At 39.2% G+C, this 20,098-nt stretch overlaps 3 protein-coding genes across 3 annotated transcripts; 1 reads left to right on the top strand and 2 right to left on the bottom strand.

Annotated features, from left to right (window-relative positions):
- Positions 1–7,994: 7,994 nt before the first annotated feature.
- On the bottom strand, positions 7,995–8,474 carry LOC117617259. The gene has a single exon (XM_034346563.1). It carries the CDS (start codon positions 8,472–8,474, stop codon positions 7,995–7,997), a length of 480 nt encoding a protein of 159 aa, XP_034202454.1.
- Positions 8,475–13,688: 5,214 nt separating this feature from the next.
- Positions 13,689–15,687, top strand: LOC117614039 (cytochrome P450 CYP749A22-like). Its single transcript, XM_034342711.1, has 5 exons — positions 13,689–13,974; positions 14,076–14,299; positions 14,397–14,629; positions 14,764–15,142; positions 15,259–15,687. Exons 1-5 carry the CDS (start codon positions 13,689–13,691, stop codon positions 15,685–15,687), a joined length of 1,551 nt encoding a protein of 516 aa, XP_034198602.1.
- Positions 15,688–17,200: 1,513 nt separating this feature from the next.
- Positions 17,201–19,456, bottom strand: LOC117616352 (cytochrome P450 CYP749A22-like). The gene is made up of 5 exons (XM_034345644.1): positions 19,053–19,456; positions 18,725–18,948; positions 18,374–18,606; positions 17,903–18,281; positions 17,201–17,811 (listed from the first exon to the last, which is right to left on the bottom strand). The coding sequence occupies exons 1-5, from the start codon at positions 19,333–19,335 to the stop codon at positions 17,383–17,385; spliced, it is 1,548 nt and encodes a 515-aa protein (XP_034201535.1). The 5' UTR covers positions 19,336–19,456; the 3' UTR covers positions 17,201–17,382.
- Positions 19,457–20,098: the final 642 nt, after the last annotated feature.

The following is a 20,098-nucleotide window of genomic DNA, read 5'->3' as shown; positions in this document are numbered from 1 at the left end:
ACATGGAGGACATGGGAGGCCATCGCTTTGGAGCATGAACACCAGGGAGGATGGTGGTCGGCTGATCCAGACCTCATCACACATCTTCCTCTTCGCTTCAATAGCTGCAGCATCTGCTGCTTTGTTTGCTTTCCTTGGGATCCACTTCCAGGAGCAAGAGCCAAAAATTCTGCACTTCTCCTTCAAAGCAGCAAGAAATGGGTAGATTGTCCATCTACCTTTCTGAATATTCCCTTTAACGCTAAGAATCAGCTCCCTTGAATCAAACTCACACTCTAGATGAACATTACCCAAATCCGAGGCTACCACCAGACCATATAAGGCTGCTTGGGCTTCAGCTTCAACAGAAGAAGAGGCCAGTCTAACCTTTCCAGCTCCCCTTATGAAATTACCATGCTCATCACGAATGACAGCCCTTAAACCAGCAATTAAAGTCTTCTTGTCCCAGGTCGCATCCACATTTAGCTTAAGAGTAGCTTGGGAGGGAGGGAGCCATCTCTGGATTGTATCAACCACCTGCAAAGTAGGCTCTCCGCACCATGACCATTAAGATCAGCAAACCTCCATTAACTATAAAGCTAGAAGTTTACCCCAATCAATCGTTTGTTTTGGGCAAACATTTTTTCCTTAAAAAAAAAAAAGCCCATCTGCTTCTCCATATACTCCAGCATATAAAACTGATATGAACCAACACCCAATTAGAATTTGTCTTGTCCAACTTACTAGTCGCACCAAGCAGCCACTCGTCAAAGGTGGTGATGCTATGCATATCAACTCGATAACATAGCAAGCTTCCAAACCAGACACTGGAAGTCCAAATACAGTATAGCAATAAGTGCTTGATAGTTTTCGGCTTTTTTTCGCGGACAGGACACAAAGGGGAGGATCCCAAATGCCTACGGAAGAGAATAGCCTTTGTGGGGAGGCAACCTTTAACCGCAAGCCAGATAAAGTTTTTTATTTTTGGAGTTAATGGGGAACACCAAATTTGCTTCCACACCTTCTTAGAAACACAGTGAGACCCTGAGGCACGCGTATGCCTATGATTTGGATGGTAGCAAGGATGAATCAACTTATACCCAGTTTTAACAGAGTAGCAACCAGACACACTGAAGGGCCAAACCAACCGATCAGATTCGCAACCTCCTCCCACAGGCATGGCTTTTATCCCTCAAGCATCCTGATCCAAGATTCTGCCATTGAGATTTAATAAGTCCCAACTCTTTGTGATGGGGTTAATAATTGTTAAAGTATAAGAGATTTAGCTGAGGTTTTTGGTTAAATTGTGAGCCTTTGGATCACAGTCCAAATGGACAGCTAAGATGTATTCTTAAGTGTAGTAGATTTGTGCCAAGTGTAGCTATCTCATAGGGTAGTTAATCATTGGTTAGATTTGATGATGTAAGAGGGAATATTCTTTTCTTTTACTGTTACATTGGTATGCACAGATTGTGCATGACAGAGTGAGAAAATACAGACTGATATTTTCATCTTCTTCTTCTCCAAGTTTTCTCTCTACATTTTTACATGAGCTCCATTGATCTATAATCCATAACATGACAGATTATAGTCTGTGAATGCTAACATGGTATCACTGAGCCAGGTTTGATCGTGTAGCTGGGCGTTTGAATCTGTGAAGGAAGTGAGCTACGTTTTCTGTCAAATCCTGCTCTCTGTGAAATCTGTCTAACATGGCAGGATCTGGAGGGGGTGAGCTGCGTGCTCCAATCTTCAATGGTGAGAACTATGAGTTCTGGAGCATAAGGATGAAAACCATTTTCAAATCTCATGGGATTTGGGAGCTGGTTGAGAGAGGAATAGAAGGCTCAGATTCGAAGGGAGCTGATGAATTTGATACAAAACAAAAGGAAAAAGAGGAATCAAGTGGTTCTGGGAAGATGGCTATAGCTGAGATCCTGATGAAGGATGCTAAGGCCTTGGGGTTGATTCAAGGAGCAGTATCTGAGGTGATCTTCCCCAGGATTTCTCATGAAGAATCATCTCATGGAGCCTGGAACATCCTGAAGCAGGAATTTCATGGTGATAAGCAAGTAAGAAGTGTAAAACTGCAGGGTCTTCGTAGAGAATTTGAATATACTAGAATGAGAGAGGATGAATCTCTATCTGCTTATCTTACAAAGTTGTTTGATCTAATAAATCAAATGAGAGGTTATGGAGAAGAACTATCTAGAGAAAGAATTGTGCAGAAAATGTTAATTAGTCTGCTGCCTGGATATGATCCAATCTGTTCTGTAATTGAACATTCAAGGGATCTAGATGTAATTGAGGTTCAAGAGGTGGTAGCCTCATTGAAGAGCTTTGCTCAAAGATTGGAAAGACATCATGAGAACAAGACTGAGAAGGCCTTTGCTAGTCTGAGTATAGATACCAAATCAGCTAAGGCCACTGGAAATCAGAATTCCAAGCAGCAGAAGAATTGGAAAGACAAAGGGAAGAAGTGGGATAATAAACCTACTGATGGAACTAAAACTCCTTGCAAACATTGTGGGAAATTGCATTATGGAGAATGTAGGTTCAAGGGCAAACCAAAGTGCTATAACTGTGACAAGCTTGGTCACATTGCCAAAGACTGCTATAGCAAGAAACCTGAACAGCAGCAGCAGCTTCAGTTTGCTACTCAGGTTACTTCTTCACCAACCATGTTCTATGCTAACAATGCAACTGAGAAAAGGTCCATGGAAGAGGTATGGTACTTGGACAGTGGGTGTAGTAACCACATGACTGGCAGAGAAGATGTTTTGATTGATATTGATAGGAATGTGACTGCAAAAGTTGCTATGGGAACAGGACAGTTGGTTGATGTTATTGGAAAAGGAAGCCTGACGGTTGAAACTAAAATGGGAAGGAAATATATCAAGGAGGTGCTATTGGTATCTGGTCTCAAAGAGAACCTACTCAGTGTTGGACAAATGATGGAGCATGGATATTTCCTAATTTTTGGAGATAACAAGGCAGAAGTCTATGATGATAGCTCTCTTTCAAATCTGGTGGCTAGAGTGGATATGAAAGGAAATAGAAGTTTTCCTTTGAAACTTCAAACAGACTTACATATTGCTCTAACTGCAAGCATTAACCAATCAACTTTGCTTTGGCATAGGAGAATGGGGCACTTAAACATGCAGAGTTTGAAACTGCTGCAGAATGAAGACATGGTGTTTGGTTTGCCAGAAATCAAAAATACAAATGCAGTATGTGAAGGCTGCACTTTTGGAAAACACTGCAGGAAGGCATTTCCAAAAGAGGCAACCAGCAGAGCTTCAACTCCACTGGAATTGGTACACACTGATGTGTGTGGCCCAATGCAAACTGTTACCAAAGCAGGAAACATGTATTTCCTCACCTTTATAGATGACTGTACAAGAATGTGCTGGATCTATTTCTTGAGATGCAAATCTAAGGTATTCACAGTGTTTAAGAGGTTTAGAGCCACTGTTGAATTGCAAAGTGGATATAAGGTGAAGAAACTAAGAAGTGATAGGGGAGGAGAGTACACCTCTAATGAGTTCAATAAATTTTGTGATGAAATGGGAATGGAGAGGCAGCTTACAGTGGCATACTCACCACAGCAAATGGTGTGGCTGAGAGGAAAAACAGAACCATAGTGGAGATGGCCAAGTGTATGATGATTGAGAAGGGCATGCCACTTGAGTTCTGGGCAGAAACTGTGAATACTGCAGTATATGTTCTAAACCGAAGTCCAACTAAAGCTCTGGACAAGAAAACACCATTTGAAGCCTATAGTGGGAGAAAGCCAGGACTTAAACACTTAAAAGTGTTTGGATCTGTGTGCTATGCACATGTTCCAAATCCACAGAGGCAGAAACTGGATTCAACAAGCAACAGATATGTGTTTCTAGGATATGGCAGCTGTGAGAAAGGGTATAGGCTATATGACATTGCCACTGGAAAAGTGATTATCTCAAGGGATGTGGTATTCAATGAAGAAGCTAGCTGGGATTGGAATGCACAGCAAGAATGCAGTGTTTCAGTGCCACTTACTGATACTGTGTCTGAAAAGGAGAAAGGGAGCTATGACACAGTTGTGAAGCAAGCAGAACATTCAATTGAGAATGAGTTGCTAACAGAAGACAATGAAGAAAGGTCTGTGGTTGACACAGGTACTCAAGATATTGACCACACTCCATTGAGATACAAAAGTCTTACAGAGATCTATGAAAGCTGCAACATCTGCATCATTGAACCAGAATCCTTTGAAGAAGCTGTCAAGGATGCAGCATGGCAAAAGGCAATGGAAGCAGAACTTGAGATGATTGAGAAGAATGAAACTTGGGATTTGGTAAAAAGACCATCTGATAAACCTATAGTTGGTGTCAAATGGATCTTTAAAGTCAAGCTAAATCTGGATGGTTCTGTTCAGAAAAACAAAGCAAGGCTAGTAGCTAAAGGCTACACTCAAAAGCCAGGAATTGATTTCAATGAGACATTTGCACCTGTTGCACGGCTTGACACAGTTAGAACACTGATTGCTCTGGCTGCTCAGAAAAGGTGGAAACTGTTTCAGCTTGATGTAAAGTCAGCCTTCTTAAATGGAGTGCTACAAGAGGAGGTGTATGTGGATCAACCTCCAGGATTTGTGGTTCAAGGCAAGGAAGACAGAGTCTATAGACTCAAGAAGGCTCTTTATGGTCTCAAACAAGCTCCAAGAGCTTGGTATGAAGAAATTAATTCATACTTTGCTACTGCAGGATTTCAGAAAAGTCCTAGTGAGGCTACATTATATGTGAAAGCTGCAGAAAGTGGAATCCTAATTGTTTCACTATATGTAGATGATATCATCTACACAGGAAGCTCTGAAGAATTGGTGATGAGTTTTAAAACTGAAATGATGAAGAGATATGAAATGACATATCGGGGATTGTTGCATCATTTTCTGGGATTGGGTGTGATACAAGCTGAGCCCTACATCTTCTTGCATCAGAAAAAATATGCAAGAACACTGCTGGACAAGTTTGGTTTAAAGGACTGTAAAGCAGTGTCAACTCCACTTGCTATGAATGAGAAGTTATCCAAGGAGGATGGAAGTGAACAGGCTGATGAAAAGCTGTACAGACAGATTGTTGGAAGCCTACTATATCTGACTGCAACAAGGCCAGATATCATGTTTGCTGCAAGTCTCTTAGCAAGATACATGCATGGACCTACAAAGAAACATATGGGAACTGCTAAGAGAGTACTTAGATACATTCAAGGTACTCTAGACTATGGCATTGCATATGAGAAAGGAAAAGAGGCAATGCTGGTTGGATATTGTGACAGTGATTGGTCAGGCTGTGAAGATGATATGAGGAGCACATCTGGCTATGCCTTTCACCTTGGATCAGGTGTTTTCTCTTGGGCATCTGTTAAGCAGAGCAGTGTAGCTCTATCCACTGCAGAGGCAGAATATGTTAGTGCAGCTGAAGCTACAGCTCAAGCAGTCTGGTTAAGGTTTGTTCTATCTGATTTTGGTGAAGAACAAGTTGAGGCTACACCAATCCTATGTGACAACACTTCTGCAATTGCAATAACAAAGAATCTTGTGCATCATCACAGGACAAGACACATAAGCAGAAGATTTCATTTCATTCGAGATGCTTTGCAAAATGGTGAGATTGATCTGCTATACTGCAGAACTGAAGAGTAGAATGCAGATATCTTCACTAAGGCATTGGCAAGGAATCGATTTGAATATCTAAGGAGCAAGCTTGGAATTATCTCAGCTAAACACTTAGAAGGGAGTGTTAAAGTATAAGAGATTTAGCTGAGGTTTTTGGTTAAATTATGAGCCCTTGGATCACAGTCCAAATGGACAGCTAAGATGTATTCTTAGGTGTAGTAGATTTGTGCCAAGTGTAGCTATCTCATAGGGTAGTTAATCATTGGTTAGATTTGATGATGTAAGAGGGAATATTCTTTTCTTTTACTGTTATATTGGTATGCACAGATTGTGCATGACTGAGTGTGAGAATACAGACTGATATTTTCATCTTCTTCTTCTCCAAGTTTTCTCTCTACATTTTTACATGAGCTCCATTGATCTATAATCCATAACATGACAGATTATAGTCTGTGAATGCTAACAATAATTTCATAAACAAAAGCATTCTCGTCTACTAACTCATCATTAATAGGATGGAGCAGACAGGAAACCATTTATCAATCCATAGCCTAACTCTGGTTCCATTTAAAATTTTCCATTGAGAACCCCTAATGATCACTTCTCTGCCCTCTAGGATGCTTGCCCACGCCCAAGAAGCACGAGCCCCTTTACTAGCTTTAAGGAAATTACAAGAAGGGAAGTATCTGCTCTTCATAATCAAAGCCCAAAAAGAATTTTGCTCTGTAAGCAATCTCCAGCTTTGTTTAGCAAGTAATGCAAGGTTGAAATCATGAAGGTTCCGGAAACTCATGCCACCCTCCAGTTTGGGCATTCCTAGCTCCACCCAGCTAATCTAGTGGATTTTATCTTTTTCTTCATTCCCTCCCTACCAGAATTTAGCTAGGATTCCATCCAACTCTCTACAAAGACCTCCTAGGAAAAGGAACACATACATGGGGTAGGTGGGAATCGCTTGGGCCATAACTTTAATAAGGATTTCACAGCCTGCCTGAGTGAGCAGTTTTTGCTTCCAGCCCTCCACTTTGCTCATCATTCTTTCTTTCACAAAATTCATCGCCTCACGCTTTGATCTGCCCCACATCGTCGGAAGTCCCAAATACTTCCCTGGGTTTTCAGTTATATTGACATGCATTATGTGCTCTACAGTCTCCCTGAACTGCTGTGGAGTATTAGGACTGAAATAAACATTTGATTTTTCAAAATTTATCACCTGCCCCGAGGCATGACTATAAGAATTCAATATACTTGCAACGACATTGCAATTTCGTTTAATAGCCTTTAGGAACAGAATAGAGTCATCTGCAAAAAATAAATGGGATAATGTAGGACCGTCACGACTGAATCTGATCCCTTGCACAATACCCCTCTCCACTACTTTGTTCAGCATGACTGATAGAACATCAATGACTAGGATGAAAATATATAGGGAAATAGGGTCTCCCTGTCTAATACCCCTGGACGGCTTGAAAGGGTTCCCGGACTTGCCATTTGAGAGCACTGTGAAGCGGACCGATGTGATACACCTCATAACCAAGCGCACCCACGTTTGATCAAATCCCATTTTTAGCGGTTCTTCTTTTTAAAAAATCTTATTCAATTCTGTCGTAGGCCTTATTCATGTCTAACTTGAGTCCCATCTCATAAACTTTGGTCTTTTTCCGGAGCTTCAAAACATGAAAAGCCTCATGAGCTAACAGAATATTGTCTTGTATCTATCTTCCTGGGATGAAGGCACTCTACTGAGGGGATATGATCTCTGCAAGCATTGGCTTCAAGCGATTAGCAAGAATCTTTGAGATGATCTTATATGTGAAGTTACATAAGGCTATAGGCCGGAATTGCGTGACAGCTTCTGGGTTTGGGACCTTAGGAATTAAGGCAATCTCTGTCATGTTTAAGCAATGCACCGAAAATTGTCCATGGAAAAAGGCTTTAACCATCTTGCACAAATCCTCTCTGATAATTTCCCAATAATTATGGTAGAATATTCTGGAAAAACCATCAGGACCCGGCCCCTTGCTTGCTCCCAACTGGAAAGCAGCCTCCTTAATCTCCTCATTTGACATTGGACTGCACAGGCTATTATTCATCTATTTAGTAATCACCGGTGTTATAAAAACAAGAATGTTATCTCTTCTTGCCCAAGCAGAAAATAAGTCTTTGAAATAGTCTTCAAAAGCCTTTCGGACCTGGCTGTCATTTTCCCCCATACCCCATCCATACCTTTAATCCTGCTCACTCTGTTTCTTTTTCTTCGTTGGAGAGTACTATGGTGGAAGAACACAGTACTGGAATCTCCTTCCTTCAACCATTGGATCCTCGATCTCTGTTTCCAAAAACTCTCTTCTTGCCCTCATGTCTCATTTAACTCAATTTTTATCTGCTTAATTCTTCTCTCATTTTCTTCCCAGTCACGTTGTAACAACTCAAGCTCAGCATTTAACTTTTCAGTTTTTAACTTGGCATTTGAATACTTTCCTCTACTCCACTTTCTTAACTCGTATCTGCACCTTCTTTGCTTTTTACTCCAGCATGTCACTATACCCCTCCAATTATTCATGTTCCAACTCCTGTGAATCACTTCTCCACATTCTTGGTCAGCAACCCAGTAAGCTTCGAATTTGAACGGACGAGAGACCTTTTCCTGTCTTTCTTCATTTAGAATGAGAATGGGACAATGGTCAGAACCCACATCTGGGAGATGAATTGCAACAGAACATGGCCAAACCTCCTGCCAGCTAGAGTTTATCAGCCCTTTATCAAGGCGCTCTTGGATCAACACCCCTTCAGCTTTGCGCCCTTTCCAAGTATACGCATGCCCTTGGAACCCCATGTCCATTAACTGCTTTGGATTCATAAAATCTTGGAGATATCTTCTACTTTGGTGATTAAAGGCCCTGCCCCTTTTTTTTTTTTTTTTTTTCAAATTCCCATATAATTTCATTAAAATCTCCAATGCACATCCACGGGATCACTCTAGGGTGAAGACAATTACCAATCCAACTCCAGAAATCAGTTTTCTCGTCTCTATAGGGAGTACCGTAAATCCAGGAAATGAGCCAACTTCTTTCCCCACCTTTCTCCTTTATCTTAGTGTCAATTAAATTTTTTGAAAATTCCGGAATCTGAACCTCCACGCTATTATCCCAGCAAAGCCCTAAACCTCCAGCATGTCCATGCGGTTCCACACAAAAGCTTTCAGAAAAACCCATGTCTTGACTACACTTCTTCAGCTTATTGTGTTTCACTTTTGTTTCCATGAGAAACACAATAGTAGGTCGGTTTATTTTTATGATCTCCCTTAGAGATCGAATTGTCAAGTCCGACCCAAGCCCCTGACAATTCCAAGACAAATAACTCATGGCGTTCTTGCGGCTATTTCTGGCAAGCCGCCACCGCCAATCCTGGATTCAATATTTTCATTCTCCCGTTGCAGAAACCTTCCCTCTCCAATTTCATCAGCCACCCCAACATGGATGTCAGTTAGGCCCTCCTCAGAGAAATCATCAATAGAGAGCCTTCGTGGTTCCACTGCACTCTTTGGTTTTTTTGGGACTTGAGAGGTTTCTACGCAGTCTGTGTTTCCCTTTTTGAATTTTTTCTGACACTTGCCTCACACTTTGAGGCTTTGCCCTTTTAACCTCATTTTTATTCTTCTGCCATCCTGGGTCAGCATCTCTTTTAAGACCCATCCTTACAAAGGCTTCATCAACTTCTCTGTGGTGGGTCTGATACGCAGGGGTAGGAATAGTGTCAAACGGGCTATTAAAAACTGGCTCAATGGATATCTCATTTGTAAGACCCATATTCTCCTCGTTCTGCCTTCTCTCTAAAGGTCCAGTTGCGGCGCAATCAGTGGCGTAATGCTTTCCAAAGGCAATCTGAGTCTTGGCCCATTTTAGGCATTCCTCAAAAGAAATAGGTCCCACCCTCCCTGTGGGCCATAGCCAATGGCTTGGGCAGTTCTCCTCCACTAAAATAACCCGATCATGTCCTGCCTTTACCTTTGACTTGACACCCTCTGAGTTCCAGTTGAAAATTTGCAATTCAATATTTAAATTTGAGGAATAAGCAACTTCTTTACCTTTTGCTTCTGACATACGTCTTCTGTGACTTGAGTTGGCTACGGAAGGATCCGTTGTGTCAGCAGTATAGCAAAGGATGCAGCTGCTCCTGTTGTGTCAGTTCATTTTCCAAAGCTTCTTGATTTGTACGGGTTGGTGGTTGTGTGACATGGGGCATACCACTGCTTCCATCTCCGAATTGGCTTACACGTGCCACCAGAACACCTGGTTTTCATCCATTCACCATAGGCTATAGGTTCAGAGTTGTCCGATTGGCTATTATTGGAGCTACAATTCCTCTGAAGATGACCAAGCTTACCACAGTTGAATTAGAAATCTGACAGTCGCTCAAATTTGAATTCCACCCATGGAGTGTTCCCTGCAGTGAGTAAATTCAAAGGGATCCCATGGGCTTGGATCCAGTAAGCCACCTTGTGGAGTGGCAGTTCCTCTATGGCCATGTTGCTTGGCCAGCGTTGAACATTGAAACAGAAACCCGTTACAGACCAGGGACCTTTGTTTATAATATAAGAAATTTTTGCTTCTCCAAAGAGAGCCCAGGCATTCTGAAGGATTGTTTTTATTGCTCCTCTGTTTGGGATTTTCCCTGCTATGATTGCTCCTGCCAGTTTTGGCCCACTCTCTAAATTTGATATGCCCAGCGATTCCTCCAACCTTATTACCAAATCTTCTGTACGAGCTTCAGCCATCTTGTACCACCAACCTTCAACGCATAAAACAGAGGATAGGGATTTCTTTGTGATGTTTGTTTGTGGGCTGGTAGCTTTTTGTTTCTAGGAATGCAAAATTCTAAAAATAGTTTGGTTTGTGAGTGGGCTTCAGGGACAAAGAAAGTGTTTGTTATCTTGAAACCCGTGGTTGGAAGTTCGTACAAGGTTGATCTCCTTTAATAACTCTAGCCCTTTTCTTATTTGACGATATGTCCAAGTATACAAGATGCTTCGTAAACATGGTTACATTTCGACACCATAACCATTTATTTTCACTGAGCAACCTGTGGGCCAATTATCTATGAATCACATAGAATTTCTTTTCTTGTTTTCTTAGGGGAAAAAAATATATACCCGGAGGTTTAACCTTGAACTTTAACAAACCATTCTTTTATAGAGTCCCACCAACGAGTTTGACTAAGTTTGTGTCAGATGGCATACAATTTGTAATTGATTTTTTTTTTCTTTTTTATAAGTTTCCTTGGAGTGTTGGGGACTGATAAAAGAGGCCCAAATATTAAGAGAAAAAATGAAAATTAATTTATTTGTATTACACACTAATGTCTATCTCAAAAATCTTTAATAGGCATGGGATTATTAGTTTCCAAAAAAAATTTAAAAGCCACTGTTATGAATTTGTATCTAGATCAGTGGGTAGTGGCTGATTTTCTAGTAGTGGTTCATGTTTAGCTGAATAAAATCAGGAGGTTCTTCAAACCAAACTTCACTCCTCTATGACTATACTTTATTTTGTAGTTTGTTTTGAAATATATATATTTTTAGTTATTTATATTAACACCCCCTGAGGTTTTCGGTATTTTCACAAAACTCCATAAGGTTTAAAAAATAATAATACGAATACCCCCGGGGTTTCAAATTAATTATGTTCACAAAATCCTTTTTCATTGATTATTTGTCCAAAAAATATGATTTTATAAAAGAAAACTTATACAAATGACAAAATTAACTTAAATGAATGTATTTGCAATCTAATCTCAAAGACTAACTTTTTCATTTGGAGAATTTTTATATATATAATATCATCAATCTTTGGATGAAAAATCAATGGAAAGGGATTTTGTGAAAATAATTTAAAATTTCAAAGGGTGTTCCTGTAATTTTTTAAACTTCATGGATTTTATGAAAACACAGAAAACCTCATAGAGTATTAGTAGAAATAATTTTTTTTTTAATTTAATTTCCTTGGCATGTGCGAAATTATTTTAGATTTTGCCAAACTCGAAGACAACTTCCTAGTATGTTATGTACTTCATAATAGATATTTAAATGACAATCAAAGTAAGAGTTAATAGTTATTTGAATCTTCTTTCGTCAAAACACAAAAACCCTAGCCTCCTTTCTCCCAAAAAACACTCTTAGAGCCTTTTTCACTTTGAGGGGGGAGGAAGCCATTGTTCTTCCCCCCTCTCCCCTCTTCTCTCTTCCTCCTTTCACCTCTTCCCTCATTTTCAGAGACAAAGGGTTGTCCCTATTTGTCTTAGTTTTGTTATGATTTTCATCCAATCATTAAAGGCGGCTGCGGCTCAACGTCGGATCTTCACCTGCATTTCGGCGTTGGATCTCCACCACCATCTTTTTTGCAATTTCTTTATGTTTGGAATAAGTTGCAGAGACTCTTTGGGTTCTCTGTGTAGTTTTCACCTCTCCTTTTGTGAGAGTTTTTCATCTCTCCTTTGTGAGAGCTTTTCATCTCTCCTTGGTGAGAGTTTTATTTGTATTGTTATGGCTTGGTTTTTTCAAGCTTTATCTCTTTTTTATTATTCTAAGTTTGCAATCTTAGTTGGGATGCCTATGCCAGAGTTTCTTCGATCTTGCCTGATCGTTAGTGGAGACATACCTGATTTTCTTAATTTTGATATTAGACCGCTCCGTTATTGTAATGGCCCTTTTATGGCTAGTTTGTATTGGCCTTTTGTGGCTAGTGGCTTTTTTGGCTGAATTATGAATGCAATCATAGAATTTCTCAAAAAAAAAAAAAGTAAGAGTTAATAGTTAATTTCCACGAGGTAATCATTTAATCATGTTTAATTTTCTTTATTTTTTTATTTTTGTCAGAGTAATCATGTTTAATTAATTTCTAGTTGTGTGTGTGAGAAATTTCTCTCCCTATAATTTATAGAATCGCTTGTACTAACAAAAAAATAATAAAAATAAAATCCAATTGTAACGTGCATATTCCACTATAGAGGACTATATATTGTTGGTTAACTGAATAAATTGATGGGTCTAAATAGTCAAAGTAAGGAGACTTTGGAAACACATAAACAGCCAAGTAAAAATGAGTTGGCTCGGAATGCCGGCAGCGACTGATTCGAATCTTTCTGTGTCTGTTTCTCCTTCTTTTGCTCATGATCTTATTGTTTTTCTCCCTCACCTAAATTCTTGTAACATTCAGCAGTCCACAATTTAAACGCGCTAACTTATGATTTGATAATAAAAATAATTCCCATGTTAATGGTACGTGGTAGCAATTTATGAATTTTTAATTATTTTATGGGTATTCATTATCAATTGCGGTGCGAATAATTCGCCACCAATTCATACCTTAATCAGTTTTTTATTTATTTAAAATAGACATTAGATTCTAATTCAATAATACTAGACACGTCAACGTATTATACGCCTATCAAGTAGCGACGCTGGCATGCTGCTCGTGATAAGCTAGTTTTAAGCCGCTAGCTTTTTTATTTTGTTTTTTTTAGTACAAGCGATATTTAAATTACAGGGAGGGGAACTTTGTGGTTAATTTGAATTGGCCTTTTGTTGATAGTGAATTTTTTGACTGAATTATGAATACAGGTGGTTTTCTCACACACACTATCACAGTACCCATAGGATACAAACATGAGACCACCCGCCAGCAAGTCAAGGACCTAGAGTTTGGTTATCAACTGACGTGACAAATATTTTATGTGATCAAATAACGTATAGATCATACTATTAGGCAGTGCCAGTGGGTTTCTCTGCTACATGATAATTCAGTAACCACATGGTCACTCGTCATGTCAACGAAACACGCCCAAGCATTCAAAGATTGCCATCTGATTTTATTATTTTTTTTTTTCAAAGAAATACGCCCAAGCATTTGCTATATAAACTGAAGAGAGTCACATGCAGTACACAGCAAACTGACATGCAAGCTAGAAAAACAAGCTAGAATTGTCTCTTGGGTTTTGGCACATCCGATTTACCCAAACGAAGAAGAAGATAGAAAGAAAAAAGCTAGTAAAAATGAGTTGGTTCGGAATCGGAATGCCAGTAATCACTGTTTCAAGCATGCTATTTGTGTTCCTTGTAGCTCTCATCAGGCTCTTTTACAAGCAATGGTGGACCCCAAATCGCTTCCAGAAATTCATGGATCTCCAGGGAGTCAAAGGCCCTTCTTACAGACTTATCCATGGAAACACCAAAGAAATCATGAGCTTGAAAAAGGAAGCCATGAGCAGGCCCAGAAGCTTATCACATGACATATTCCCTGCAGTTCAGCCTCATACTCACAAATGGTCCAAGATATTTGGTACGTCTTACAAACTCTTCATTAACTATGGCTTTTTGTTTTGTTTTTTATAATCTCAATTTGTTCAAAGATAATTAAATTTAGTGATTTTGTTGCAACAGGGACGAATTTTCTTCAATGGCTTGGTACTCAACCTCAGTTGGTGGTTGCGGAACCTGAGTTGTCCAAAGAGGTCATGAACAACAAAGATAAACTCTTCCGAAAACAGAAGTCCCAAGGCTACGTGAAGAAGTTATTAGGAGACAGCATTTCCATGGCAGAAGGTGAAAAATGGGTCAAGTTAAGAAAGCTGGCCAACCATGCCTTCCATGGAGAGAGCTTAAAAGTAAGTTCTTCTGTACAGTTTGTTTATATATATACACATATTATTATATTGAATGTAAAATTTGCTAATTGACTGCATGATGATCTTGTGTTACCAGAGTATGATTCCAGAAATGATAACTAGCTCTGAGACAATGCTAGAAAGGTGGGTAAATCATGAAGGCAAGGAGATCGAGGTGTACGAAGAATTTAGGTTGTTCACCTCAGAAGTTATTTCCAGGACAGCATTTGGCACCAGCTACTTAGACGGGAAGAACATTTTTGAAATGCTGGGGCAGTTGACCTTCCTTATATTCAAAAATAATTTCAGTCTCAGACTTCCTATCATCAGGTAGCTTCTTTTAACTAAATGATCCTAAAGAATCAATGAGGTTATGTTATAGCTGTGGAATATTTTCCATTCACGACATTAGTAATGTTGGAGTTGTCGCTTCTCATGTTTAGTCTTTTGTTCAAAATTTGCAGTCGGTTTTACAAAACCAGTGACGAGATCAAGTCGGAGAAGCTTGAGAAAGGAATACGCGACATCATAGCAGGGATTGTTAGGAAAAGAGAAAGTATGGCAAAGACTGGAGAAGCAGACGGGTTTGGGCATGATTTTCTTGGAGTACTTTTGAAGGCTCATCATGATACCAATGAAAACCAGAGGATTTCGGTGGATGACATCGTTGATGAATGCAAAACGTTTTACTTTGCTGGACAAGAAACCACTAATTCTTTGCTTGCTTGGACCATCTTTCTTCTTGCACTCGATACGGATTGGCAAGAGGAAGCAAGAAAGGAGGTCCTACAATTATTTGGAAAAGAAAATCCAAACCCTGATGGCCTCAACAAACTAAAAACGGTAAGAAACTCAATCAGTTAATTGCTAACTTATGTATCTAAATCAGTGGTTAAGTTTTGAAATCCTCCTTTCATTTATTGCCATCTAATTTTTCATTTGGATGCATGCATATGCAGATGAGTATGATCCTGAATGAATCTCTAAGGCTATATCCTCCAGTTGTTTCCCTTGTTAGGGAAACAGACAAGGAAGTAAGGCTGGGAAAGATGGTTGTTCCGGCTAATGTTGAAGTGCACGTCCCAAATCTATCACTTCATCATGATCCCACATATTGGGGAGAAGACGTGAACGTTTTCAAACCAGAGAGATTCTCAGAAGGGGTTGCTAAAGCTACTAACAACAACATAGTGGCATTCATACCTTTTGGATTGGGCCCTCGAACTTGCGTGGGCATGAACTTCGCAATCGTGGAAGCAAAGATTGCTCTGGTAATGATTCTACAGCGCTACAGCTTCACCCTTTCCCCTGGTTATGTCCACTCTCCCATTCAGTTTATGACAGTTCGCCCACAGCGTGGAGTTCCAGTCATTCTACACTCACTGTGAACTGTGAAGACCAGAATATTTCATTCATTTCAATAAATGTTGTACTTGAATTAATTCCTCTGGATCATGTGGTAAATGTCTGATGAAACATTTGAAAGAACAAATTCAAAATGTTTTAATTTCATGCCCCATCAGGGACATAATTGGTTATAGCCCATTAATTGTTTCGAAGCTCTACTTAAACTAAGTTGCCCAGAAAAAAAAAATCTCAATGCCGGCATTGCAAGGCCAAACAATTCAAGCAAAGCGTAATACTTCAATAACTGGCATTGTCATTCTAATCTTTTTTTGAGGTCCTTTCCTATTGAAAGGGGCGATAGCATATTAAACTCACACACACAACACGGATGCTAGAACTCGAATCCAGAACCTTGCTTGAAGGAGTAAATACTCCAAACCACTACACTAGGGGGTCCTTTGCTGTCAGATTCTAATCTTGATTGCATATGAATCGAGGCATTTTGCTAATCTAGTGCAGTCCTCTTAACAAGAAAAATAAACTTTCTTTTAACGGGGATATCAAACGAAGCCTCAAGCTCCTTGCTTATTTTAACACCAAGTTGGTCTTTCATATTCAAAATTTCTTCATCCTAATTATTTTAACACAGGAGATATATCTAATTAATTGTACTCGATTTTAAAAATCATGACAGAGAATCTTTCAACTTGAAAAGGCAAATACGGAAATCTAGGCGACACATTTGCTTGACTAAACATGCTTTGATTTTTTATTTATTATTATTTTTTTGTCCATGTGAACATTCATTATTATTTTGCTTATTTTTAAAACAAAGTCTATATACTTATTCTCATACTTAACCTTCTTTTTATGTTTTGTTTAATGAAATAAGGGGGCAAAGACTTAAACTTTTGTTATTTTATTTGGCACGTTATTATTTTTCTTGATGCTTAAGGATATTAATTCTTAATTGTTGATGATTGGCGGTAGATAAGTACAATAATGCTCGCCCACATTCATTATTTTTCTTGACATTTTTTTATTTGTCACGTCAGTGTTTTATATTTAAGGATATTAAATCATAATTGTTGAAATCTAATGGTGCGTTTGGCATCTGATTCATAATCAATTTTTCCTCAAAAAGATTCACTTTGGCTTCGTCTTTGCTCTTCCAGAATTTCCTTTTAATTCTTCCACTTTTCAATCTGATTTTGGAAGCTTTTGAAATTAGTGGATGGATTTGTTGTTTTATGCAGACAACATGTTCGAGCAAATGCCTGAGAATACAGGTTTCCAGTTTTTAATACCAAACAAGTTTTCAAGTTTCCAAGTTTCCAAGTTTCCAATTCAAATGTTCAGATTCAATCCCAATTTTTGAAAAGGGGTTCCTAATTGCCAACCAAAGGAGGCCTAAGTTTTGAAAATGGGCCTTTTCGTGTATCAGATTTGGGCCTTCCGTAATGCATGTTTTTGGGCTATGATTAAACTTCCACTATAGTCTGCTCTGTCGTGAAAAACCATTTCCCGCGGATTTCTGGTACTTACTGCCAAAGCTGCAAGAGAAGAACTCCCTGATAAATTGATAAATGTTCACTTCTGTTTCTGTACACAAAACAAAATAAACTCCCTGATATATATCAACAAAGACATTAATAATGCCTTGGTAAACCAAGTGCAAAATTATACGAAATTCTATTCAGGTTTTGACCATTACACCTCCACATGGTTTACACAGCTCACAGCGGATGTAGCGTTACTCGAACACCATGTTGTGGCCTAACTGTAAGAAAATGAAACGGGGAGTGAACGTAGGCTGGGGAGAGGGTGAAGGAGTAGTGTTGTAGAATCATTGACAGAGCAATCTTTACTTCAATGGTTGCAAAATTGAAGCCCACACAAGTTCGAGGTCCCATTCCAAAGGGCAAGAATGCGACCATGTTATCCTTGGCAGCTTTAGCAACCCCTTCTGAGAATCGCTCTGGTTTGAAAAGGTGCACGTCTGCTCCCCAAAATTTAGCATCATGATGAAATGCTAGGTTTGGGATTTGCAGTTCAACATTAGCAGGGACTATGAGATTTCCCAGTCTAACTTGCCTCGCGGCTTTCCTTTCGAAGGAAATAACAGGAGAGTATAATCTCAGAGACTCATTGATAATCATACTCATCTGCATTGCATGCATCCAAGTCAAAATTAGACAACAAATCAGCATTTCAAGCTTAAAAGCAAACAATTAATTCACTAATATATTTTCTTACTGTTTTGAGCTTGGAAATGCCCTCAGGGTGTGGAGTTTGTTTGCCAAATAGTTGCAGGACCTCCTTTCTTGCTTCCTCTTGCCAATCTCTATGGAGGGCCAGAAGAAATACAGTCCAAGCAAGCAGAGAATTAGTGGTTTCTTGTCCAGCAAAGTAAAAAGTCTTGCACTCGTCGACCAAATCGTCCACTGAAATCCTCTGCTTCTCATTGGTGTCATGGTGAGCCTTTAAAAGCAATCCAAGAAAATCACTTCCAAAACCGTCTTCCTCTCCAGCCATTGCCTTCTTTTCTCTTTTCTTAATGACCTCCATTACGCTATCGCGTATTCCTTTCTCAAGCTCTGCTGATTCGATTTCATCTCTGGTTTTAAAGATCTTACTGCAATATTGAATGAAAGAACATTGGTGTGATCAATATTCTCTGCAAGCTTAGAAGAAAACTGAGTTTGATGCATAACAAGCCTGAGTTACCTGATACCAGGAAACCTAAGTTTGAGAGCATTTTTGAATGTCAAGAAGGATAACTTCATCAACATCTCAAAGATGTTCTTCCCTTCCAAGTAGCTGCTGCCAAATGCTGTTCTGGAAATCACTTCTGAAGTGAAGAACCTGAATTCGTCATACACTTCAATCTCTTTGCCTTCATGGTTCTTCAACCTTTCAAGCATCGTCTCGCCGCTAGCTATCATCGCTGGAATCATACTCTGATCAACACAGTCGGAAAATTTTACTTGTAAATTTCAACCCTTCATTTATTCTGTTTCACTTTTAGAAAAATGCTGTTGGAAGAAAGAATCACCAACAATAACTTTAGGAAGTTACTTTTAAGCTCTCTCCATGGAAGGCATGGTTGGCCAGCTTTCGCAACTTGGACCATTTTTCACCTGAGGATCTCGTGAGGCCATCTCCTAATAACTTCTTCACATATCCTAGAGTCTCTGTTTTTTGAAGAGCCCCGTCTTTGTTATTCAGTATCTCTTTGCATATTTCAGGTTCCGTAATGACCAGCTGAGCTTTAGAGCCATGCCATTGAAGATAATTCTTCCCTGTTTCCAAAGATTACCAAAGTTTATTTTGCAGCTAATTAAGATTCAAAAAGAAAACAGAAAAAATAAACCATAGGTGAAGGAAGAAGAGTTTCTTTCTTTACCATATAACTTGGTCCATAACTGAATATGAGGTTGAACTTGAGGAAAGATGTCATGTGATAAGCTCTTGGGCCTGCTCATAGCTTCCTTTTTCATATTGGAGATTTCTTTGGTGTTTCCATGGATAAGTCTGTAAGAAGGGCCTTTGATCCCCTGCAGAGCCATCAACTTCTGTATGCGAACCGGCTTCCACCATAGCTTTTCAAACATCTTGACGAGAGCTAGCAACAGCGACAGACACAGAAAGCTTGAGAGAAGGATCACCGGCTCTCTGCACCAACTCATTTTTTCTAATTGTTCTCTCTTGATCTCCTCCTTGGCTGTAGCTCTCCTCTGTTTCTTAGTTTTCTTCTTCTTGTGTTCTTTAACAAGCTTCTTGCTCTTAACAAGTCTCTTGCTCTATGTTGATAATAAATATTACTTTGGAAACACGTTGCCATCGTTGACCTCAAAAATGCGTCTCTTAGCTTCTAATAGACAATGAAAGGCAGGGAATATTGTATATATGTTTATGTTTATACATATCATATGTCGTCACTGATCACGGTGACTTGTTGAAAACCTAGAGCTGGCATTGTCGGCGCATTAAAAACATGACGTGTATATATATATATATAGATATATTGGAATCTCAGCTCACGTACGAGTACGAATGTATCCATGTCTAAATATGGGAGAATCATAATAAATAGTGGGACAGGACAGCAGCTCTGATAGCTACCTTCTGTGTTGACTAAGGTTTATTAAACACTTGGTTGTTCAAACTTGCGGTAATTATTGCACACTTTAGGTGGAAAGCGTGACCACACAAGAAATGTAGATGTGTGATTGATAGCAACCTCAAATAGAAATCAAATATAGTCGCTATCAAAGATGCTATTAAACTCTCTTTCATTGTATTAATTAAGACCTACCATTGTGTTATACTTTTTTTATTTTTTATATAAGCGATATTGGAGAAGAGAGTATCAAATATAGGACCTCGGATGCATAAACAAATGCTCTTAACCACTTAAGCTACAAGACTTTTCCCATTCTGTTTCATGTT

This window comes from Prunus dulcis, chromosome 1, assembly GCF_902201215.1.
Source record: "Prunus dulcis chromosome 1, ALMONDv2, whole genome shotgun sequence".
NCBI classification, from domain to species: Eukaryota; Viridiplantae; Streptophyta; class Magnoliopsida; order Rosales; family Rosaceae; genus Prunus; species Prunus dulcis.
This window is presented reverse-complemented; position numbering and strand designations above follow the sequence as displayed.

Coding starts and splice junctions, on each gene's coding strand:
- LOC117617259 (XM_034346563.1), bottom strand. CDS start 8,474: ATGGGGTTCCAAGGGCATGCGTATACTTGGAAAGGGCGCAAAGCTGAA.
- LOC117616352 (XM_034345644.1), bottom strand. CDS start 19,335: ATGAGTTGGTGCAGAGAGCCGGTGATCCTTCTCTCAAGCTTTCTGTGT. Junction 18,949..19,052: donor GTTATGGACCAAGTTATATG/GTAAAGAAAGAA, acceptor CTTTGGAAACAG/GGAAGAATTATCTTCAATGG. Junction 18,607..18,724: donor TCCATGGAGAGAGCTTAAAA/GTAACTTCCTAA, acceptor TGTGTTGATCAG/AGTATGATTCCAGCGATGAT.
- LOC117614039 (XM_034342711.1), top strand. CDS start 13,689: ATGAGTTGGTTCGGAATCGGAATGCCAGTAATCACTGTTTCAAGCATG. Junction 14,300..14,396: donor TCCATGGAGAGAGCTTAAAA/GTAAGTTCTTCT, acceptor TTGTGTTACCAG/AGTATGATTCCAGAAATGAT. Junction 14,630..14,763: donor CTCAGACTTCCTATCATCAG/GTAGCTTCTTTT, acceptor CAAAATTTGCAG/TCGGTTTTACAAAACCAGTG.